Below are 25,808 nucleotides of genomic sequence, written 5' to 3'. Positions count from 1 at the left end.
TGCTTTTAAATTAAATTGCAAAAGTAATTTTTTAATGCCAAATTTTTACAAAAACTGAAAATATTGCATTTTTCCCCTTGTAAATGCATCTCAAAATTTACCTAAAATTTTTTCAAGATGATTTTTTTTATCAATGTTCACCAAATTGGGGGGTGAGACTCGCAAAAATCCAACTTTCATTTATTAAGGGCCACCTGGAAGGAACTATAGGCTACTTTTTGTTTTGAATTATCAAGTGGGCGTGGTATGAATTACTTATTTAGGCCAAAAACGGGCAAACTAGCAATAGTGGGCGTGGCACGTCCCATAGATATTATGACAAATTATGTATAGGGAAAGCTATAGCAGCTATCAATATTAATGTTTATGACAGAAATACAACCAATATTACGTAAATGTTAAAATTTGTATACATTTGAAACCCTTATCTTCTATATATGGGGGATTTCATGTCAAGTGAACCAACTTTTGAAATTGATGTCTTCCGATCGGGAAATTTGCACCAAGGTTTGGTTATTGGATAGTAATTCAGACACAATTTTTCAACAAGATCGGTCCAGAACTCTCTGAGTTAGAGAGGGTCAAAATTTTAAATTCAAGCAGGTATTTTTTTTTATCCATGTAATTTATTACCTATTATTCTTAGCAAAATGTGTCCCAAATAGTTTAGATAGCTTTTTCTTCAATCTTTAGAAAAAAAATATAAAAAAAAAATTTAAAATTTTTAATAATTTTTTTTCCGAAATCAAAATCTTTTTTGAATTTTTTTTTCAAAATGGGCTCTTTTTTTCTTAAAAGAAAGCTTAGATATTTTCCTTGAAGGCCTGTTGGTCGCTTAGTGTGATGCGAGTTCGATATCTATCAAAATAAATGTTTTGTAACTCAAAACATACAATCTTTGACTTTTTTGCAAAATCAAAACCTTGTTGACTGTTTTTTTCTTTTTTCTTTGCTCAAAAGAAATCTTAGGTCTATTCCGATCGTAATGAAAAATCCACTGGAATAATTCATTTTTTGTATGTTTTCATAAACAATTTTTGTTAATATTTGTTTATCAGCTATCATATTAATTCACCAATATTGTCCGCTTAAACTAGCAAATAATACAAAATAATCGAGAAGACAATAACAACTTTCATAGATTAATTTTAATTTAAGCGCTCAATATTATAAGTATTTTATAGTTACATTCGATTGGCACAATCATCGATGGATTTGACAATACAATTAGTCGAAAGTAAAATTTGTGTCCAAATTTCCTCAATGGAATTCTGCAGAAACTTTATAATATAGTGTCAATATCACGTTTTCTTGTATTGAAAATAAAATGGAAATATGTGCGTACTTAACCTACTTTTGTTTACCTAACTCTTTACATATCCACATTTATTCTCATCTCTTGTCTCTTCAATTGTAAGTCATCTATAAATCCAAGTATGTACTCGTATTTGACTTTACATAACAGCCACTTGTTAATTGAATATTAAATGGTATTTTTATTTTTTAATCAGAGTTGTTATACACACATTTTACACCTCTTTATTCTTAATATTTTAACTCTTTCTTATTGATATTGCTGCATAAATAAATATGTTTATATGCCTGCAATAGGGTTGTCAAGAATTGTTAAAGGGCCAGAGTTTTCTATACATATCTTGTGCCAATCGATCATACATACATTTTCTTAAAATATATTGAACAGTAAGCTACAATAAAAACTGAATGCATGTATTCCCAATATTGAGATCAGTTTAACAGCGTAATTATATTTATAGATTGGCGGTATTTAAAATTCGAGACAGCCGAATATAGCGCTGTTGCTTGTTGATTACTCAATTCATCCAAAAAATCTATTGGAAAGATATAAAAAATATATATCTACATCTGTTTTATCTGCATTTTCCTAAATGTATATATCGATAATTTCATCCTTATGTTCAGATAATTTTAAAACCAACGTTTTAAAATTTTCCCCAAAACTTCGCGGAGTTATAACTTTTTGATCTCCAAATTTCCACTTAAATTTCCCTTAGACGTATAAATACCACTAAATCTAGGGAAAACTCATAACTTGGCAACACTGATCTGTATAACTGTAGAATGACTGAGCTTTGAAAATGGTAATAATTTCTTGAGCATGAATTACTTTTTTTTAAAAAACACAGCACCATCAAACAACAGACTTTTAGTTTGTTACGCGTTTTCACAAGTATCGCATCAGCAATTGAAATTAAGAGGGTTTTGATTATAATAAAAACAACGTCGTTAAAATCGATTAAAAAAAAAGGAAAACATAAAATCGAATAAAAAGAGAATTGAAACATAGAAAAACATAGAAAATATGAACGTTAAAAGTGGATCATTGAAATTAATTGTGACGTTTATTATTTTAATTGCATTCGAATATCGCAAGACAACAACTGATGCAACACGACTACTAAATGTAAGAAATACACATAAGTTGCAGTCCCGATCCCTATTATTTCCACCAACAGCACCAACTCGAGTGCAAGTAAGAATTAAACTATTACAAGAAAACGTTTGATAATATTAGTGCGTGATTTCAAAAATATTTCGTATAACGGCTATAGCCGCAAGCCTTTCAACTTTGATAATGTTTAGAATAAGTATGTATATTAGTTAAAATATGCAACGAATCGTTGTGATGATAAATAAACAATTTTGGAAATATTTGATGAACTTAGGATTTGTTGAAGGATGGTTATTATTAATTATCCCTAGTATTTATACCCTACACCACCATAGTGGGGAGGGTATATGAGATTCCCATAGTTAAGCTCTCATAAATATCTTAGTTACATAGATATCCATACTAAATTCAGCACAAACAAGTTTTATGTATATAAGAACCACCAAATTGAAGACTTTTGGAAAAACACACGATCATGACAGTATACGTTCGACTCTACTACCTATGGGTAATAAAACCCTATACTCAGTTTGTCCATTTTGGTGACCAATTTTTTTTATGGGCCCCCAAAGATTCTGAAAATCAGTGAGCCCTCAAAAAAAGGTGTCATCAGTTTTGGCCAACAGTTAATTCACACTTGGTGATACTGCTTAACTTTATATGGCAATAAAATAGCTAAGAGTCCACCAAAAAATTGTTATTAAAGCGCCATCTCACGACCAGAGGCGCTGCAACCTGCACTAATAACAAACATAACGCGCAATTGCAGAGTTGTCAATAACAGCTTTTCTCCTCCTTTCACCACATTTCATTCTACAATCTATTCCCTTTCCAAAGAAAGTAACACTATTAATATATAGGCATATTAATTACCTGAGTGTTACTTCTCTTGTTTTTTTTAAAAAAAAATAGCTCACAAAGATCACTGTCCCTTAAACATTTTCGTTTTTTACTATTTTTTTACGCTAAAACAAAGATTTGTTGTTAAAAAAAGTATGTTCAAGTGTACACTTCTCTATAGTGCTTCAATAACGAATAATGGCCAAATCATTATCAGTATGATCCGGGCCCATTACGTTACCCAAACTTGATCACGCAAGGCCGGCTTGATGCAAGATATAAATTTAAAATTTTTTTAAGTGGGCAAGGTTTGTGGTACTTCTGAAGAGTAAATATAAGTTTTTTATATTAGTTTTTGATATTGGTGGAAAGCTTGGGACTAGAAGATTGATATTTTAGTGAAATTAAATAATTTTATGTTTTTTTCGTACGTCATTTACTTAAAAACTAAAAAGATTATAGTATGGTGATTTTCCATCAATAAAAATAAAAGCTTTGAATTAATGTAAAATTTTAACGGTTATAGACATCACTATAAACCTATATGTTCTTAAGTCAATGGCATTACTATTGTTGCCATTCTTTGTTTTCAAACACCAAAATTCCTAAAACGGAGAAAATGTGTTCCAAAAACTGATTTTTTAATTTGGGCTCCAAATAAGTTTTATATATACAAACTTCATGTCACCAAATTTTGTTACGATCGGTCCATAATTAGTCATAGCTCCCATATAGACCCGCTTCCGAAAATCACTTTAACGTGCATAAATCGCTTAAAAATGTTGATATACTCACAAAATTCAATAGAGACATAAATCACACGACCTAATTTCATGGTGATCGGTCCATAATTGGTCATAGCCCCCATATAAGGCCCACTTCCGAAAATCACTCAAAAATATAAATTATTGAAATTTTAATATAAAAATGTTTTTGTTCTTTTACGAAAGTATGGTCGGTCAAGCCCGACCATACTTTCTTAATTTTTTTTTTTTAAAGTGCCTACTTTGACGTTGTTTTCACTGTGATAGTAAAAACGCTTTGTATGTATATAAACAACATATAGGGCTAAACAAATACATATGAAGAGTTTTTAGAATCGGCGTTATGTGTTATTAGAATTTTTACTCAAACTTAAAATTTTGTTGGGAGACAAAGTCCTCTTAAGTTAGTCAAATTTTACTTTACACGTTTTTGCATTAAGTTCTCTTTCCAGCTAATATAAAAATTGTGTATAGTCCCGCAGAAAATTTGTTTCTATAAAAGAAAAAAATATAGGGATTTTTTGGAAAAAACTTAAAAAATATACGCATACAAAGTTTAAAAATTTAAGAAGATGCTTAAAATTTGGATGATTGTAACTTTATATAGGGAAGAGATAATTGTTATCAGGTTGGTTTTATATTCTTTAGAATTTTATGGCAAATACACGCGATATTTAAAAAAAATGTCGACCCTCCGTATGCCCGTCATATATGAAATACGAAAAAAAAGATCGATCAAAAATAAAAAAAATAAACCTAAATATCTCTTGAACTAAAAAAGTTAACCTAAAGATATAAGTATATTTTTTGTAGACCTCCTCAAGGACTATCTATATTTTATGTAATTTCAGGGGACACCAACTGATCCCCATTCCGCCTACGAAGCTGAACAACTGTAAATTCTCACACCTTAGCCGAGTAAATACTACAGCTTTGTCAACTTTAAAATTTCGAAAAGCACCAAATTCACGAAAAAAACGCGTATTTCTCGTAAAAAAGCACTAATAAAAATAGTTTCCAGTTTTCAAAGAAAACGTGTATATGTTCCAGGAAAAATTTAAGAATTTATTCTAAATTAAGTAAATCTAGAACCGGTGTTAACAGATACAGTTTTGATTCCTGAACAGCAACCTTGGACCTAGTGATGTCACCATTACTTCTGAAACCTTTTCAATAAACATTGTTCTGATTCTATATTATTTATAATAAGGAGTTTTTAAGGAACTAGTTCTTTGGTAATTAGTTCCTCACTACATCAATAACAACGACATATAGGCCCATACTCATAGTCAAGCACTAAAGTCGGTTCTTTTTAGAAACAACTTTAAAATAAAAACCTGCTTTTAATTATTTTGCAACTATAGTCAAAATTAAAGTGTGTTTTAAATTGAACCGACTTTAACTGGGTGCCACCTCAAATGTAGAAAATGTTTTCATGCCACATACAACAAAATATACACAAGTTCCACCGTTGAACAGCTGACATAGAAAATTAAAAAAAAAAAACAAAAGGTAAACAATAAAAGTAACAGCGAAATCCAAAGAAAAAAAGCAAATTGTGGTGGAAAATGGAAAAAATAAGATTAATATCATAATTAGGATATTTTGGTTCTAATTTTCTTATTTTATTCAATAATTGAAAAATCTCAGCCAATATCTTGTAACATAAACATTTTTGATTTTTGTCGAACTTTTTTACTTGGTGAAGAACAGTTGATGCTGTTGTTAAATGAGTTAAAAAACAGCTTCAGCTAGTTTTATATTTACAGTCGACTTTAACGTCAAAAGTATATTTTATCTTGTCTATGGTAGACCTAAAGTCCACTCTTAAGTAAAGACGACTTTATTTCTCTTAAAATATACTTTATGTCTGACTATGATTATGGGCCATAGTATATGTATATTAGGGTGGCCCTTAATAAACGAAATTTGGATTTTGGCCATTCTCACCCTCCAGTTTGGTGAACATTAGTAAAAAAATCATCCTGAAAAAATTTTAGGTAAATCGGTTGGGGATAAGACGTGCCGCAAGCCCTCTGAAGTTTTGAGATGCATTTACAAGGGGAAAAAATGTATTTTTTTCAGTTTTTGTAAAAATTTTGCCATTAAAAAATTACTTTTGCAATTTAATTTAAAAGAATCGAAATGTGTACGTAATTATCGTTCTAATGAGACATAAAAAACAGAAATCGATCAAAAAATGTTAAAGTTATTAAAAATTCGCCAGGCCATTAACGTGTCTCAGGCTACTAGAACCAGTGTTTAAAAAACTAGACTACAAGTAGCAGTAGCAACGAAAATACACAAGTAGTCTAGTTAAAAAATTAATAAAAACTCGGAGTCAATAAATACTACTACTACTGCTACCTTCACATTTTGGTAGCAGTAGTTGTAGTAGTACTAATAAAAGAAAAATTTAAAAGTAGCAGAGTAATTTATTTTCTATTGCTACCTTAAAAAAGAAAAGGTTTTGATGTAGCAGTCATTAGTATTTTATTAATTCTGCTACTTTTAAAATTTAGTAGTAATAGAAGTAGCAGTTGAGGTAGTAGAAGAAGTAGCAGTTAAGTAGCAGTTGAGGTAGCAATAAAATAAATCAAAAATAAAAATCTTCAGCCAAAAAGTATATTATGTGTTGTTGTTATGAAAACAAAACTTCGGCTTTTTTGTTATACGCACAGAAAACACGATCTTTCTTTTAGCAACACGAACATCTGAGACGAGTAAAAACGAATAATTCTTTCAAATTCTCTCAAAACAAAAACAACACACAGTGTTTAATTCTGTAAATTTTGGTGTTATGGCTGCAGATTTTCTTTTTTGACTACTTTTATTGCTACCTTAGCTGCTGCATCAACTACTACTTAACTGCTACCTTAAAAATTAAAACTCGATATAGAGCAGTAGGAATGATTTGTATTTTTATGCTACTACTCCATTTACAATTCATGTTTTATTACTACTGCTCTGTTAAGAGTTTTATATTTTGAAGTTAGCAGTAGTTTTAAAAAAACAAGAAAACTAAAAAAGACAAATGCTTCTGCTACCGCTACATATACTTTTTTGAAGCAGTAGTTGTAGCAACAGTTAAAAATTTGTTAGTTATCGTAGCTTTTTAAACACTGACTAGAACATGAAATGTAGGAACAAAATTAACATATTTTGATAAATATTAAAATAAAAGCTAATTTTTACTTAAAATATGTCCATATATACTTGTATATGAGTTTTTGTCTTCGTAGGATACCGTTAACCTATTCTTAGGTATGAACAAAAAAATAAAAATTTTTTAACGGCAGTTTCAAAACTCCATTTTCAAATTTTTAAAAATTTTGTTAAACAAATTTCAGAATTTTTTGATCATCTCATTGGGATTTATTAAGAATATAATAGGGAATAAAAATGTGAAAAAATTATGAAAATATCTCTTATAGTTTTTCCCTACCTGCGATTTAAATTTTGAAATTTTCGAGAAAACCAATTATTTGGCAATTTTTAGGCCAATGAGCTGTATTTCCTTACTCTTATGAATTTTAAGCCAAACTTATTCAGAATATTATAGTCCAGATAATTCTAAATATACTCTGAAACTTCTACTAAAATCGGAAGACGTTAACAATTAAATCGTGAAGGTCAAAAGTCAAATTTTTCAATATTTCGAATTTTTCTTGGAAAGATTTCGAAATGTTCGAAATGTTGTATATTTTTGGGCCGATTTTGAACCAAAATCATCGATTAAAGAACATCGATCTAGAACGAACAACTCTATAACGATCTCACGGAAATAGTTTCGAATGTAATTATTTGTACGGACACATCCTTCCAAACTAGACTTAACTAATTGAAATTAAAAAAAAAAGTTTTCATCATAAAAAAAGACAAATTCAAGATTTTGGAACAGACAATATTAAACGTATTGATAAGATAATTTCTGATATAAGTAAATGTTTTAATAAATTACATTTACTTACTTAAAGTTACAGTTCCGATGTTAAATTTAGTGCCACGGACATTTTTAAAAGCACTAAAAACAGTGCATAAAGCACTAAGTGCAACGCTAATCATACTATTTTAACAAAAAATGCTTTGCAAAGGTACAAAGTGATCTTTGTGCATCATTTAGAGTGCCTAGACACGTTCAGATTACATCGATTCACAAGAGTTGTTCAGCTTTGCCGTAGATACAACTTTGCTAAATATTGTTAGTGAAAAATTAAGACTCCATGTAAGTTATTCTAAAAAAAGTGAAAAATGATTTTCTTCCTATATCTTTTCAAATAAAGTGCACGAAAAAGCTATTTTTTGGAAAAAAATGTTAACAAAATTAGGTTAAGCGGTATCACCAAGTCTGAATTAGCTGTTGGCCAAAAACTGATGACACCTTTTCTTGAAGGCCTACTGATTTTCAGAATCTTTGAGGGCCCATAAAACCAAATTGGTCACCAAAATGGACTAACTGAGTATAGGGTTTTACTACCCTTTGGTTGTAGAGTCGAACCTCTACTGTATTGATCGTGTGTTTTTTGGACTGTTGCACTGTGTAATTAGTAATAGCTCCCATATAAGGCCCACTTCCGAAAGTAATTACATATTAATATGTATATTAATTTGACAATGTTGTAAAAATCAGTTTTTTAAGAGACTTTCACGCATTCAATAAAAAAAATAACAGAGTGTTATTGTTCATCGAATTCAGCGTTACTTTGCTTTTTCGATTGTTTGGTCAGAAAATTTAGTCAACAATTTTCGATTTCAAAAAAATTTATACGAAACAAACATTTTTATCATAGTAATTTTTAATACCAACCACCACGGTGGTTAGTAAACTAACCACTTCACTCCCCCAAAAACTTGGAATGAGGTGTTTTTTATGTTTTGATTTAATTTTTCTTAGTTTTTATAATAAACTAACCTTGATTAGAGTAAAAATGCAATTGTTTTGATTTTAAACTTATACACAAAATTATAAATTAACCGGTTCGCAAACCGTAATTTCGAAGAAAAACTGGTTTTTCAGTTAACCAGTTCATAAGCATTAATGGTTTGAATATAAATAAGTGTGACATAGTTTTTGACAACTCTTTCCGATTTGCTAATTTTTTTTTGATTTTAACCCGTCATATCGAAAAGGCCATTAATTTAAACTTTATAGAATTAACTAAAAAATATATTTTAAATCGAAAAACTGGGGTATGGTAAAGAAAAGGTCGGAAAGCATTATATAAGAGTAAATAAGGGAAAACTGTGTATTTATTAATTAAAATAGTGATAATTTCTTAATAAGTCATGTAAATTTTTATATTCGTTCCTTGTTCCTATTCCCTTACGAGAATGACACTATGAATTCATATTTTTGATACAATCGCTCCTGCTATTTGATAATTTCTTTGCAGTTTATTGGTGGCATCGGTATACCGGTGGAGGATTTAAATTTTGAATCTGTTACGTCGGGTTATGTTCTGAAAGCAGAATATTTCCTACCGGAAACAGCTGATGAATTTCGACAAAAATTAAAACCACAAACGATCCATCGCCGGCGTAAAAGTATCAATGAAACGTACATGTACGACGACAATTTCGACAATGATTCATTATTGAATGAACTGAATAACAATATGTACAGCAACGAAACTTCTAATGTATCTGAAAATATTAAACATGAAGCCCAGAATAATCATCATCAACATTCGCCATCGGGCGATAATTCAAAAAGTCAACAAAAACATGGAGCTATTTATCGTTGGATTGTCTACAAAGCCATGGAGACGATATTAAATAAGTAAGTAAAATAAAATATCACACTTAGCTATGAAAACGTTTAGCAAATAAAAAAAAGCACCGTTTAAAAACAAGTACAAATATTCTTACTTTAAAATAATACAACTAAAATACGGACTAACGGACCAACTTTAATTCAACCAAAACAATGCAAATATTTTTTAAATTGTTAATTAGAAAGTAATAAGAATTCTCAATACATATGTGAGTACTACTTATACAATACCATGTGACAAAAGATATCTTAAAATAATTTATGTATATAAGTATTAGAGAAATCATTAGATAAAAAGTGTGAAAATACAATAGCTCTTAACACATACTTATGATAACCAAACAAATCATTTCTATAAATTTTGTTTGTCTTATGCAAACCTCTTACTAATATTAAGTATTTGTCACATTATATTCACATGATTTAATAAATATTCTATAACAAAGTTTTAATATGAGTAATAACTAGAGCATAAAAGCAATGAATGACTTGTTAATTTGGTTTAAGTATTAACCCTCTAACCGGCCAATTTTATTTGTTTGTTTGTATCACAGAAATATTTGAAAACTCACTCTAGTAATAAATAAATATTGTTTCGAAAACACTTCCTGGGTATCAATTGTTGTTGTGTGAAATGAAAAAAAACTTTTCGTTTTCATATTACACTGTGCTAGTTGAAAAAACTGTCTAATTCGAGTACACTGAGTTCAGGTTAGCTCTTGTTTTCGAGATATACCGTTATTTCGAAAATGGAGGAGGTTGCGCAACATATATTCGCGTAATAAACTGAAAAAACCGAAATTCCGCAATAAAATTACCTTTAACACAGAAAAAAGAAATTCATAATTGGAATGAATTTTGTAATAAATATTATTAATCGAACTTGACTTTTTTTTCCCAAACTTATTTCATTCAAAATAAGAACATGTTCATAAATATTATAAAATTTTACATGACGGAAATTTTTGTTTTTTTTACTTAATTTTTTTAATAAATTGCATTATAATTGTATTATATAATGAATTAGTGCAAGAATATTTGCATAATAGCCATATATTGGCCAATATTTTAAGATAAAAAGGAGAATATCTGAAACTTAAAAATTATCATTAAACATAATAAAACATTCATAAATATAAAAGCATGTCATCCTCTTAAATCAATTTAATCATTTTCGCGCTTTTTATATCATTTTGTAGCTGAAAATTTCCATGAAAAATTTCAAACATTTTTGAACAATTATTAAAAATAAAAATGAAATTGAAATTATATTTTTCAAGCCTTCTAGATTTTATTTCAAAACATAAAATATTAAAAAAATCATACTATTTAAGAAATTATTTATAAATGTTATGAATTGAAATCAATGAATTCGAATCATAATATTTATGTTGAAACTTTTTTCTGTGAAGACAGCCAATTGCGATTCCCGTTATTTTAATGAAAAATTGTTTCATTCCATTGTAGCCGTGAATATATGTATGTATGTTAATAAAATGTAAAAGTCAAATACAGATGTCGAAGCTTAGCAGTTTTAAACAATCTTTGGTGTAGACATTTTGTGTCGCTCTCATTTGGTTTAGGATATATATGCATTTAAAACCTTAACTGTAATATTAAATATCTCATCATACACACAATCAAGGCTTTCAAATGATGAATGTAATTTTTTTACCTGATCACGTATGATGGATTTTTTGTGAAGAAAGTCAGTATAAAAAAATATTTTTTTTTGTCTCTTACCCCCAGTAACATGAACTATTAACTAATAGTTAAACTGACAGTTTTCATACAAAAATATTTTTTTAACCGAAAGTACAACTATTAGTTAAGACATAACCAGGCTTCGTGTTAATGGGGGTTAATGTGTTAATTTATGGGGTCATATTATATCTCATTAGAAAGATATTTCGAAGCACTTTAAAATTATATATGTATATCAAATAAGCTTTCAAAGCTCTATTGCCAACATTTTTTTACAAAAACAAACCCTTTTGTATTTGTTATTCCATAGGATAATGACATAATATGTATGTATATCAAATGATGGCTTGTTAAGTTGTCTTTAGAATGGTTAGTAGTTAGACATACATTTATATCGGTGAGATTTTAAAGTATGGGCACTTTTACAAAAAAGTAATTTTTAAAAAACATATTTTGCATAATTGTCTCCCAATGGGTTAATTTATCACAATTTATATATCATTTTAGAGGTTTTTTGAGATTTGAAAACTGCTAAACTATAAGAGATCGACGAAAAAAATACATTGTTAGTTTTGCTCTTAAGAAATAAAAAGTGGTCGTTAACAATTTATGTACTTAATAACACTATGCAACAAATGAAGACTTTTGGATAAACACAAGATCATGACAGTATAGGTTCGACTCTATTACCAAAGGGTAGTAAAACCCTATACTCAGTTTGTCCATTTTGGTGACCGATTTGTTTTATGGGCCCCCAAAGTTTCTGAAAATCAGTGGGGCCTCTAAAAAAGGTTTCATCAGTTTTTGGTTAACAGCTAATTCAGACTTTGTGATACGGCTTAACTTTATATGGCAATAATATAGCTAAGAGTTCGCCAAATAATCTGAGCAACTCTTGTGAACATATCAATGCAATCCGAACATATCTAGGCATTCTAAATAGCTGTCAAAAATCTCTTTGTAGCATACAAATTTTAGTTTTTTACTATTTTTTGACTCTAAAACAAAAATTTTTTGTTAAAAATTTATATTCGAGTGTATACTTCTCTATTGTGCTGGAATAACGAAGAATGGGCAAATCATTATCGGTATGATCCGGGCGCATCACTTTATCCAATCTAGATCACGCAAGACCGGCTTGATGCAAGATATGAAAATACATTAAAATTTTTGAAAGTGGGCAAGGTTTGTGGAGCTTCTGATGAGTAAATATAAGCTTTTTATATAAGTTTTTGATATCTTTGGAAACCTTATGACTTGCAGATTGACATTTTAGTGAAATGAATTAATTTTGTGTTTTTTCGGACGTATTTTACCTTAAAAACATACAATATTATAAAATGGTGATTATCTATCAAGAAAAAAAAAACTTTGAATTAATGAAAAATTTGAACAGTTACAGATATCACAACAAAATTTGGAAGTAATGTAGATCTAAATGTTCTTAAGTCAATGGCATCACTAATGTTGCCATTCTTAGTTTTCAAACATCGAAATTCCTAAAACGGGGAAAATGTGTTCCAAAAACTGAGTTTTTTTTAGAAAATAGCACACTTTGACGTTATGTACAGTATGATACTAAAAACGTTTTGTATGTATATAAACAACATATAGGGCTTTACAAATATGACGAGTTTCTGAGGATCAGTGCTTTGCGTTTTTAGAATTTTTTACTCAAACCTAAAATTTTGTTTCAAAATTGGCCAAGTTTGGATAGGACTGGGGGGTACAATGTCCGCTTAAGTTAGTCAAATTTTACTTTATACGTTTTTGCGTTAAGTTCTCTTTCCAAATCATAAAAAAATGTTTATAGCCACGAAGAAAATTAGTTTTTTATAAAAGAAAAAATATGGGGACTTTTTTGGGAAAAAACTTAAAAAACACACGCATACAAAGTTGAAATATACAAAAAGAAGCTTCAACTTTGGATGCGTGTAACTTTTTATAGGGACGAAATAATTTTTATGAGGTTTGTTTTATTTTCTATAGAATGTTATCGCAAATATACGTCATATATAAAAAACAAATTTCGACCTTTCGTAGGCCCATCATATATAAAATACAAAAAAAAGATCGACCAAAATTTAAAAAAAAAAATTAAACCTAAATATCTCTTGAACTAAAAGAGACAAACTTCAGATAAGAGCATATTTTTGTAGACCTTCTCAAGGACTATCTATATTTTTAATTTCAGCTGATTCGGATCACAAATTTTGGTGATTTTTTTTAAATGTGTGACATTGAGGGTCCACTCACTGATCCCCATTCCGAACACATCAGCCGGGTAAATAATACAGCACAACATAGAAGTGTGGACTTGATCATACTATTTTAACAAAAAATCTTTGTTTTAGAGTCAAAAAATAGTAAAAACGAAAATTGTTAAGGTACAAAGTGATCTTTATGTGCTATTTAGACACGTTCAGAATGTATGGATATGTTCTCAAGAGTTGTTCAACTTTACCGTAGCTACAACTTTGCTAAATATTGTTAGTGAAAAATTAAGAGACCCTGGAAGTTATTCTAAAAAAAGTAAAAAAAAAATTTTTTCTTCCTATATTTTTTCAATAAAAGTGCACGAAAAAGCTATTTTTTGGAAAAAAATGTTAACAAAATTTATTTGCGGACTCTTAGCTCTATTATACTGATGTCACCTTTTTTAGAGGCCCCACTGATTTTCAGAAACTTTGGGGGCCCATAAAAAAAAAATCGGTCACCAAAATGGACAAACTGAGTATATAGTTTTACTACACTTTGGTAGTAGAGTAGAACCTATATAGTCATGATCGTGTGTTTTTTTCACTGTTGCACTGTGTAGTCGGTTAACATTACCTGATTGGCTCAACATTTTCCTTATTAATGGCAAGTGAAGAAAAAGTGTAGAGAAACAAATATATTTAGTCAAACTTCAAAAGTAAGTTTTGGTTCAGTTTTCCATATGGGCAATTCCACGAGAATGACTACCACGACCGAATACCCAAAAACCCTTGAAACTTTTTTTCAAGATGATTTGAATAGGAGAAAACACTAAAATAGTACTATCTGTAAGAATTTGGAGCTTATTACAACATTTTATTGGCAAACATAATAGTTTAAACTGGATATATTTGATTTTTTAATTTAATTGGCATGTTTTAGGCTAAAATTGCGGTTAAAACTAAGTTCCGAATTAGAATATAGTATGAAATGATTGAATTATTTATTTGCTATTATAAAATTGTTTATTGAAACCGTATGTATATTTTCCATTAATTTTTTTAGTTTTTGTATACTTATATTTAGAGAATATATACATTAGACCGTCTCACTTTTAATTTTTTTTCGAAATTCCTTCATGAACATCGATTTTCTTAATCTACTCTAAAAACCAAGAATTTTGGTGTATAACACTTAAATATGGATGATCGCTTTTTCGTTTTTTTAGGCAAAATTCATTTTTTCCAAAAAAATTAAAAAATCTTGCTTTAGTAATTTGCCTCTAATTTAAGCAGTTCATAACGGATTTGAACCTAATTACATGCATTAGAAAGCTAATTAAATTTCCTAAATGTTTCTTAAAGTAACATTGCCATTTTGTTCGATGGTTTTTTATTCATAGCATTACAAATTCAAATTTTCAAATACAAACTTATCATTTTTTTTAAATTTTTGCTTACATTTTCTTTTATAAAAATTGAACGAGGAAAAATTTTTATATTCTGGGAATGCAGTATGGTAGGAAATTTTAAAATGAAGATTTTGATGTAAATAACAGTAGCATTCCGTTAAGAAAAACTGCAGTTTTAGTTGAAATTATGAAATGACTAAAGTTGTTTATTTGTAAATTTGCTTAAATTAAAATTTTTTTAAATTTTAAAGAGATTGATGTTGGTTTTTTATTTTTTTAAATTTGATAAAATTGTACTTTTTTTGGACGAAATGGCTCCACTTTAAAAGTGTAATATTTTTGAAGGACGGACAATTCCTAAAAATTGGAGCGAAAATCCCAAAAATTGTATTTTTTACAATTTTGCCAATAGGGCCCCTCACATTTCCATCGGGGCTGGGAAAATACTTTATGGTTAAATAGGGAACACATCGAGGTTTCCAGGGCTGCTTTCCGTGATCCCAGCTTTGGGATTATAGAACATGAGGTCCAAATTTGAAATTTTGATAAAAAATAGGTCAAATTCCGAAGGGCGTAGGGACAGCATAGTCGAAAAATAGGACATGTTTTTTATATCAAAATGTTCTCCGTAAACATACTTTACAGAAACACAAACAATTGTTAATTGTTCTAAAAGAAATTTTTTTTTAACAAAAAAAGAGTTAAGTCACCTTTTCGCCCAAAAAACAGCAAAAATCTACTATTTTTTGAATTTTTAAATTGAAAATCGTTTATTTTTGGATCCATAACACAGTGCAACAGTGAAAAAAACACACGATCATGACAGTATAGATTCGACTCTACTACCAAAGGGTAGTAAAACCCTATACTCAGTTTGCCCATTTTGGTGACCGATTTTTTTTTATGGGCCCCCAAAGTTTCTGAAAATCAGTGGGGCCTCTAAAAAAGGTGCCATCAGGTTTTGGTTAACAGCTAATTCAGACTTTGTGCTACGGCTTAACTTTATATGGCAATAATATAGCTAAGAGTCCGCCAAATAAATTTTGTTAAAATTTGTTTCCAAAAAATAGCTTTTTCGTGCACTTTTGTTGAAAAAATATAGGAAGAAAATTTTTTTTTTTTACTTTTTTTAGAATAACTTCCAGGGACTCCTAATTTTTCAATAACAATATCTCGCAAAGTTGTAGCTACGGTAAATTTGAATAACTCTCGTGAACATATCAAAGCAATCCGAACATACCTAGGTATTCTAAATAGCTGTCAAAAATCACTTTGTAGCTTAAAATTTTTAGTTTTTTACTAATTTTTGACTCTAAAACAATAATTTTTTGTTAAAAATGTATGTTCGAGTGTATACTTCTCTATTGTGCTGGAATAATGAAGAATGGGCAAATCATTATCGGTATGATCCGGGCGCATAACTTTATCCAATCTTGATCATGCAAGACCGGCTTGATGCAAGATATGAAAAAACTTTAAAATTTTTGAAAGTGGGCAAGGTTTGTGGAACTTCTGAAGTGTAAATATAAGCTTTTTATATAAGTTTTTGATATCGGTGGAAACCTTATGACTTAAAGATTGACATTTTAGTGAAATGAATAATTTTGTGACGTCATTTACCTTAAAAACTAATAATATTTTAAAATGGTGATTTTCCATCAAGAAAAATAAAAACTTTGAATTAATGTAAAATTTGAACAATTACAGACATCACAATAAAATTTGGAAGTAATATAGACCTAAATATTCGTAAGTCAATGGCATCACTAATGTTGTCATCCTTTGTTTTTAAACACCGAAATTCCTAAAACGGCGAAAATTTGTTCCAAAAACTAAGTTTTTTTTAGAAAATAGCCCACTTTGACGTTATTTACAGCATGATAGTAAAAACGTTCTGTATGTATATAAACAACATATGGGGCTATATAAATGTGATGAGCCTTTGAGGTTCGGTGTTTTGCGTTTTTAGAATTTTTTACTCAAACCTAATTTTTTTTTTTTCAAAATTGCCCAAGTTTGGATAGGGCTGGGGGGTACAATGTCCGCTTCAGTTAGTCAAATTTTACCTTATATGTTTTTGCATTAAGTTCTCTTACCAGATCATAAAAAAATTTATATAGTCCCGAAGAAAATTAGTTTTTTATAAAAGAAAAAATATGGGGACTTTTTTGGGAAAAAACTTAAAAAACACACGCATACAAAGTTGAAATATATAAAAAAATGCTTCAACTTTGGATGCGTGTAACTTTTTATAGGGACGAAATAATTGTTATCAGATTTGTTTTATTTTCTTTAGAATTTTATCGCAAATATACGTCATATATAAAAAAACAAATTTCGACCTTTCGTAGGCCCATCAAATTGAAAATACGAAAAAAAGATCGGGCAAAATTTAAAAAAATATTAAACCCAAATATCTCTTGAACTAAAAGAGATAACTACAGATAAAATCATATTTTTTGTAGACCTTCTCAAGGTCTATCTATATTTGAAATTGCAGCTCATTCGAATCATAAATGACTTTTTGGCAATTTTTTTATAAATGTGTGACATTGAAGGTCCACCCACTGATCCCCATTCCGAACACCTCAGCCGAGTAAATAATACAGCACAACATAGAAGTGTGGACTTGATAATACTATTTTTACAAAAAAATCTTTGTTTTAGCGTCAAAAAATAGGAAAAACGAAAATTGTTAAGGTACAAAGTGATCTTTATGTGCTATGTAGAGTGACTAGACACATTCAGAATGCATTGATATGTTCACAAGAGTTATTCAAATTTACCGTATCTACAACTTTGCGAGATATTGTTATTGAAAAATTAGGAGTCCCTGGAAGTTATTCTAAAAAAAGTAAAAAAAAAAAATTTTCTTCCTATATTTTTTCAACAAAAGTGCACGAAAAAGCTATTTTTTGGAAACAAATTTTAACAAAATTTATTTGGCGGACTCTTAGCTATATTATTGCCATATAAAGTTAAGCCGTAGCACAAAGTCTGAATTAGCTGTTAACCAAAACCTGATGACACCTTTTTTAGAGGCCCCACTGATTTTCAGAAACTTTGGGGGCCCATAAAAAAAAATCGGTCACCAAAATGGGCAAACTGAGTATAGGGTTGTACTACCCTTTGGTAGTAGAGTCGAACCTATACTGTCATGATCTTGTGTTTTTCCAAAAGTCTCCATTTGTTGCATAGTGTAATTGATATTGCTCTAGCATCTTTTGTATATTATTGGCGATTTAGTTGTCTAACTAACAAAAAAAAATCGAGACCATTCGGTCCAAAAGTACGACCTATATTTTTAAAAAAGCTGAAAATTTCAATTTTGAAATGCCTATACTTCGGAAATTATAAAAGATAAATAGCACACGTAAACACGTTTTTCAAGATTTAGCCAAGCGCTTTCCAAAAATCAGATGGGAAACAAGAAATGCAACGTGTTTAAAAGTTTTACATGTCGATGGTACCCTACTTTGAGACCCCATAGCGCCGTCCCTGCCATTTGTAGGGCGCATTTTAAAACATTAAACTAGAATACTCCTTGGCTACCCTCATGTCAAATTTTATACCGATCGGACCAGCCGTTTAGAAATGCCAGATTTATTTCCAAAAAAATTTTGATTCTGCCCCACTGTGTAGTGATGGAAAACAGAGAGCAAAATGATTTGATTCAAGTCTTTTTAGCATTTTCCCAAAATTCATCCAAACTGCAACCAAAGTACAATTTTAACAAATTTGAAAAAATAAAAAACCAACATCAATCTCTTCTTACTTTATATTAATGTATTTATGAAATTGATGCAAATTTACAAATGAAAAACTTTAGTAATTTCATCATTTTAACTAAAACTGCAGTTTTTCTTCACCAAATGCTACTGTTATTTACATCAAAATCTTCATTTTAAAATTTCCTACCATACTGCATTTACAGAATATAAAAATGTTACCTTGTTCAATTTTTATATAAGAAAAGGTAAGCAAAAATTAAAAAAAAATGATAAGTTCTTAATTGAAAATCTGAATTTGTAATGCTATGAATAAAAAACCATCGAACAAAATGACAATTTGCTTTAAGAAACATTTAGGAAATTTAATTAGCTTTCTCATGAATGTAATTAGGTTCAAATCTGTTAAGAATTGCTTGAGTTAGAAGCAAATTACTAAATGAAGATTTTTTAATTTTTTGGAAAAAAATGCATTTTCTAAAAAAACGAAAAAGCGATTTGAGAGACCACTTCCCGTTCATCCATATGTAAGTGTTATACACCAAAATTCTTGGTTTTTAGAGTAGATTAAGAAAATCTAAATCTACATGAAGGAATTTCGAAAAAAGTATAAAAATTGAGACGGTCTAATATACATACATATATATTGTTTTATTATAAGAGAAAAATCTGTCACGTACGATATTAAATTTCATTTATTATAAAATCATTGTTTTTATTTAAATACTAGTTGACCGCCCCGGCTTCGCCCGTTAGCATTTACTAATGTTAGTTCTTCAAGTTTCTTCAACCCACATACACCTGTCCCCAAATTTATTTGCAAATAAAATATCTAAATTTGTACTGCATACTTTAGGGAGCTTTTTTATAACATTTGACTGGACTCAAAACAAAAAATGTCCGAGTTTTACCCGGAATTTCTGAATTTTTTTCTTTACAAACCATCTCCTGAAAATTTTGAATCGAATAAAAAAAATCAGCCAAATCGATCCAGCCGCTCTCACGTGATTCCATTACATGGACCATTTCATTTTTATATATATAGATGACGGATTGTAAAGGAAAAATATTTCGTTTAGTGTAAGAAATTAACCTTCGCTTTACCAAAGGTTTTTTTATGTACGTAGTTTACCAATACCCACCCGGTGGTACTGCACTTTTATACATATATGCGACCAACAAAATTTTAAGAAATCAAAAAAAACTTCATAAAAAGTTTAAAATGATTTTAATAAATTCTACAGAAGTCTAAAATTTGTTCAGTTAGTATTAATTTCATTTAAATCGAAACAATATTAAAAAAAATATTAAACTACTAAATCCGTAATGGTCACCCGGGTGGGTATTGGTATTTTTATGTATATGGAATTATGCATGATAGCGGTATATATAAGATATTTATATGTATTTAAGTGAATTTCGAAAGTGAACTTTATATGGGGGCTACGGTCAAATTGTGCTCGATCAAAAAATAAAATGGTCTTCCGATTTCTCTTTGACTCAGGAGACTCAGTTGTGCTGAATTTTGTATGGATACTACAATTCTATGAGCATTTACAATTTCGCCTAGCCACCACACAAATTTCTTCCCGAAATATGGTGCTATGGTTAGGAGAAATTATGGACCGATTCTTATCATTTTCAACAGAATTTGTCCTTTAACATATATAATGGGTGAAAAAAATTGGCGAAAGCTACGAAAAACATGTAAAATTATATAAATGTTTGAAGGTTGTCTTAAATTTTGGTCCACAACACAGGATCTACTCATTCGATTTTGCTGATTTTCAATACCATACTGCCTCTCTAAAACACGCTCACGTCCAAAATATATAATAAGGGTACTCATTTAAACGCTTAAGTTTGCCATTTGTTCAATTGTGCAAATTTGCACGACATGTTTCATGAAACCACCTTTTCAATTTTGTGCAAGTTTATACATTAAATTTCTCTCTATTTGATATAAATGTCAAATAAAAATAAATTCAACAAAAGCCTTAAACAAAATTTTCAAATTCTACAAATTTTAATTTTAAAAATGTTGAATGAAAGTTAAATCTTTGGAACAAACGGTGATATACATAGTTTGCAAGATTTTGTTTATGTTCTAGCTGTTGGTTAATGTTTTCATACACAATGCCATTTAATACAATCATTCTGTTCCAAAGTTACACAATTTTCACATGCACAACATTTTTATATTTTATTTGATTTTTATTTCTTATTAATAAAAGCAAACAAAAGCAGCTGATTCATCAAATGCACAATAAATTCAAGTTTGCGAGTCTAAATTGTCGCGCAAACTTATCGGAGTTGTGCAAACGAATTTCCATACATTTTTTGACAGTTCATTTGCGAGAGTGTAAAAATGCACAGAATGCACAGTTTGCGAGGCATTTAGGCGTTTACATGAGGACCCTTAATGAAATTTACACCAAAATGTTTATAAAATCGGGGTAGAAGAACCTGTGTTCTGGAGAAAAATGAGAGATAACCCTAAAAAAATTGATATCGTTATTTTTACGGCAAAAGGACAAACTCTGTTGACGCTATAGTAAGACCAAATTTTATGTGCATCGGTCCATATTTGGCAATAGTCCCCATAGGTATAAATATCATATACGAAAGTCTATTGAATACACATACATAAATACATATCATATTAATATCGTTATCAGGAAGAAATTCGATATAAAATTTATGTCGAATTTGAACTTGATATATTTTTATTACACAGTGATACAATTTTACATTTTTTTGTTGGACTTGAACGACACTATACACATATGAAACCTGAGATCATATATAGTAGAACTACGTTTTTCATTTAGTGATCTTTTCTCTTTTTTAAAGGACTTCAAAGTTTTAAGGATATAGAAATTTCTTAAAATTTATTTAAATAGTTCTGCTCATTAGTTTTTCTTTATATGGATATCAAATGAAAGGAGACAATTTCTAGAAGTAGATAATTTTTTTTTATTTTTACTTTTCAGGACGAAAAGTTGTAAAAAATTTCCTTTGAAAAATGTATCCTTTTATATCCTTGAGAATTTCCAATATATTTTTCTAAAAAAAATATATGTTGAAACCATGCATATACTTTAACACATGCTTAAATTTCGTTCCTATAGCTTTATAAGTTAAGCCTAAACAGAAAAAAACATATTAAGTTCATTAAAAAAAAATACTTTTATCGATACAGCAATTAAGATTACAAAAATATTAGATAGTACTTTTTGGACTTCAACAAGTCCACATACACATGAAACTGGAGATCGTATATAGTAAATCTGCGTACTCAGTTTTTAATTTTCTGATCCTTTCTTCTTTTTAAAGGACTTCAAAGTTTCAAGGATGTACAAATTTATAAAAAATTAAATAAATATTTTTATAAATGTTTGTCAAATAAAAGAAGACGGTCACCAGAAATGGAAACAATATTTTTTTAATTTTTCAGGACAACAAATTTCAAGGAAAATCCTTTAAACATTTTTTCTTTCATGTCCCAGATAATTTTCCTACTAATTTTAAAAAAGCGTTGAGTCTATTAAAAGTTAATTCGTTTTTATTTATCAGGATACATTGTATATAAAAAGTTAAATATCTTATGTAACATCAAGCATCTAGTAGTTTTGAATTGACACGTCAAAATTCTTATAAATAATTTTTAATAAGTTGTCATTTTTAAAAAGTAATATGGAATGTCCTAATAAAAACAAATTTTGTGGTGTTTGTGGTTTATTTGTACCTTTTAATAAAGGACAAAATGTAACAAAGGCTTTTGTGGATAAGTATGAACAATATTTTTTAATAAACATGGTTCCGAAGGCATGGTATATACCAGAAGTTGTCTGTAATTATTGTTACAAGGGGTTACTACGATATAAGCAGTTCCCAATAAAATATGTGTACCCAGTAATTTGGTTGAAGCGGAGTGAGCATTCGCGCGATTTGTGTTACTTTTGCCGAAATCAGCCGAATACCATCAGGCTGAAGAATCAGGCGCCTCTTTATAGATGGATCAACGAAGAGCCTCAAAGGTGTGTTGCTTCACGTAGGTAATGTGTATCCATCAGTGCCAATTATTTATGGTACAGATGTTAAAGAAAATTATGAAAATATAAGCGCTATTCTAAAATTAATAAATTATGACCGACATTGTTGGATGATTTGTTCTGACCTGAAAATAGTTGTCATTTTAATGGGTTTAAAAAAAGGGTTTGCCAAACACCAATGTTTTTTGTGTCTTTGGGAATGTCGGCGCAAAGATCTTCATTACACCGACCACAAATGGCAGCCTCGTATTGTTCATCAGCTTGGACAGGATAGAATTGAGAATATTCCGTCATCAAAAATAATACTTCCACCGCTACACATTAAATTGGGACTTATAAGAAATTTTGTTCGTGCACTCGACGTTGACAGTGCAGCTATGGTGCACTTGAAAATTTTTTTTCCCAAATTAAGCGAAGCAAAGATTGACGCCGGTAGGTTCGATTGCTAAATACTTATATTATTGTATTACCCTAAGTAATCTTTTATACTTTAAGGTGTTTTTAATGGACCCCAACTAAAAAAATTTTTAAATTGCAAGGAATTTCCAAACCTTCTATCACCTATTGAGAAAAATAGTTGGAGGAGTTTAGATGCCATAATAGAAAATTTCTTAGGTAATAGAAAATCTGAAAACTACGAAGAAATCGTCCGCAATCTCGTTCGCAACTTCGGTGAAATGGGTGTGAATATGTCACTGAAAATACACTTCTTAGATAGGCACCTAGATTTTTTCCCCGATAATTTGGGTCATTTTAGTGACGAACATGGGGAACGATTCCACCAGGACCTAGCAATTATTGCAAATCGCTTTAGAGGAAAGAGCACTTGTCGCATGCTCGCAAAATACTGTTGGTCGATATGTCGAGATTCACATAGTCCATACAAGCGACAGAGTAAACGTATTCATTTTTCTCCATAATATATTTTTATATTTCTTCTTTCTTTTATATCTTTATTTAGTATTTAGTATAGCTTAAATATTTTTTTTATTATATAAATTTAATTTTTTTATAATAATTGTTCCTGCTGGTACTAATTGGGAATTTGTTAGAATTATACTAAAATATGAAAGAATAAAATTTAAGTAAATCTTTTGTTTCATTTCCAATGATTGTCTTTTTTTATTTGATACACGTATTGACAAACATTTATAAAAATATTTATTTAATTTTTTATCAATTTGTACATCCTTGAAACTTTGAAGTCCTTTAAAAAGAAGAAAGGATCAGAAAATTAAAAACTGAGAACGCAGATTTACTATATACGATCTCCAGTTTCATGTGTATGTGGACTTGTTCAAGTGCAAAAAGTACTATCTAATATTTTTTGTAATCTTAATTGCTGATCGATAAAAGTATTTTTTTTAATGAACTTAATATGTAATATGTTTTTTTCTGTTTAGGCTTAACTTATAAAGCTATAAGAACGAAATTTAAGCATGTGTTAAAGTATATGCATGGTTTCAACATATATTTTTTTAGAAAAATATATTTTAAATTCTCAAGGATATAAAAGGATACATTTTTCAAAGGACATTTTTTACAACTTTTCGTCCTGAAAAGTAAAAATAAAAAAAATGATCTACTTCTAGAAATTGTCTCTTTTCATTTGATATCCATATAAAGAAAAGCTAATGAGCAGATCTATTTAAATAAATTTTAAGAAATTTCTATATCCTTAAAACTTTGAAGTCCTTTAAAAAAAAAAAAAAGATTCGACACAGCCCAATTTAGAGCTCTAACTTGTTTTGAATTCTTTTAAATTTAAAATTGTTTACCTTCTATTGTGTAGTTTTTGGCACTGAACAATCCGTAGTTAAAATTATTTTAAGTTTTTTTTTAAACAACAAAGTGTATTTAGGAGCAAATTTTCTTTCAATAAATGTATAGTAAACCTTATTATGGCTTTTTATTATAAGGTTTATGTGGGAAGACGAACGGGCGGAGATTTCTAGTTAATCCGTATAACAAATATACTGGAGAGAACTTATATAAAATAGTTGTAGTTTTGACATGTTGGATCGTTTTATTTGCCATTCATTCGGCGATACTTATATTTTTTTTTCTTACAGATCGGCATTAAATGGACATGTCTGTATGTTGCGAAGTATTTGTGAACATGCTGCCATACCACTGAATTACGAGGGAGGCTTATTAGCAGAGATCTTGCATATAATATTAACGTAAGATTTGAAATAAATCATTTTATTTTTATAACAATATTTACAAAAAATGTCCTTGTGTTTCCCACTTGGACATCTTTATTTTTTTGTCCCATATAATGAATGATACATATGTATATAATATATTTTACAGACCTTCAACGTCCAGAGATGAAGCAACAAAGCCAAATCATAAGGACTATCTTAGGGCGGAAATATTGGGACGATCTGGTGAAGATTGTGAAAAAGCTTTTTATCAGTGTACGAAGTCACCAATGGAAATAATATCAGCTGTATTTGAAACATGATAATCGTAAGACATTTGATTAGTTGACATGATTGTTATTTCATTATATGATTTCAAAATAAATATGACCTGAAAACACATACATACATATGTATTTTTTTATTTCTTAAGGTATGGTCACACATGGCAAATATTTGACGAAAAAGACGTAACCACTAAATAAAATATATTTGAATTCATTTATTTTTTTCTAAAAACTTTTTTACTTAGGATGATTCGAAACAAAACATTTAGTTTTATTTTATTTGACGCTGTTTGATCTTACAAAACACTTGTAAGAGTAAACACGTCAGTGTGGTTAAGTGGTTACGCTTTTTTGAGTAAATATTTGACATGTGTGACCCTACCTTTAGTTTATTTCGGTCATGGGATGTTTCTTATATGGATTTATTTGCAGTTATTTGACCTAACTTTGTACCGTAAAATTTGGATATATT

General features: G+C 29.3%; 1 protein-coding gene across 2 annotated transcripts; it reads left to right on the top strand.

Annotated features, from left to right (window-relative positions):
* The first annotated feature begins 2,299 nt into the window (after positions 1–2,299).
* LOC135957106 (uncharacterized) lies at positions 2,300–25,459 on the top strand. 2 transcript variants are annotated; one of them, XM_065507781.1, is made up of 4 exons: positions 2,300–2,443; positions 9,429–9,814; positions 24,975–25,085; positions 25,219–25,459. In XM_065507781.1, the coding sequence occupies exons 1-4, from the start codon at positions 2,342–2,344 to the stop codon at positions 25,370–25,372; spliced, it is 753 nt and encodes a 250-aa protein (XP_065363853.1). In that variant the 5' UTR covers positions 2,300–2,341; the 3' UTR covers positions 25,373–25,459. The 2 variants fall into 2 exon arrangements, with proteins under 2 accessions (XP_065363853.1, XP_065363852.1); XM_065507780.1 differs by having other exon boundaries at positions 2,300–2,512.
* The last annotated feature ends 349 nt before the right edge of the window (positions 25,460–25,808 follow it).

This window comes from Calliphora vicina, chromosome 4 (genome assembly GCF_958450345.1).
Source record: "Calliphora vicina chromosome 4, idCalVici1.1, whole genome shotgun sequence".
NCBI lineage: Eukaryota > Metazoa > Arthropoda > Insecta > Diptera > Calliphoridae > Calliphora > Calliphora vicina.
This window is presented reverse-complemented; position numbering and strand designations above follow the sequence as displayed.

Bases quoted from the DNA above. Each gene is read 5' to 3' on its own strand.
- LOC135957106 (XM_065507780.1), top strand. From the start codon at position 2,342: ATGAACGTTAAAAGTGGATCATTGAAATTAATTGTGACGTTTATTATT. The intron at 2,513-9,428 runs GTAAGAATTAAA...ATTTCTTTGCAG, and splicing joins CAGCACCAACTCGAGTGCAA to TTTATTGGTGGCATCGGTAT. The intron at 25,086-25,218 runs GTAAGATTTGAA...TATATTTTACAG, and splicing joins ATCTTGCATATAATATTAAC to ACCTTCAACGTCCAGAGATG.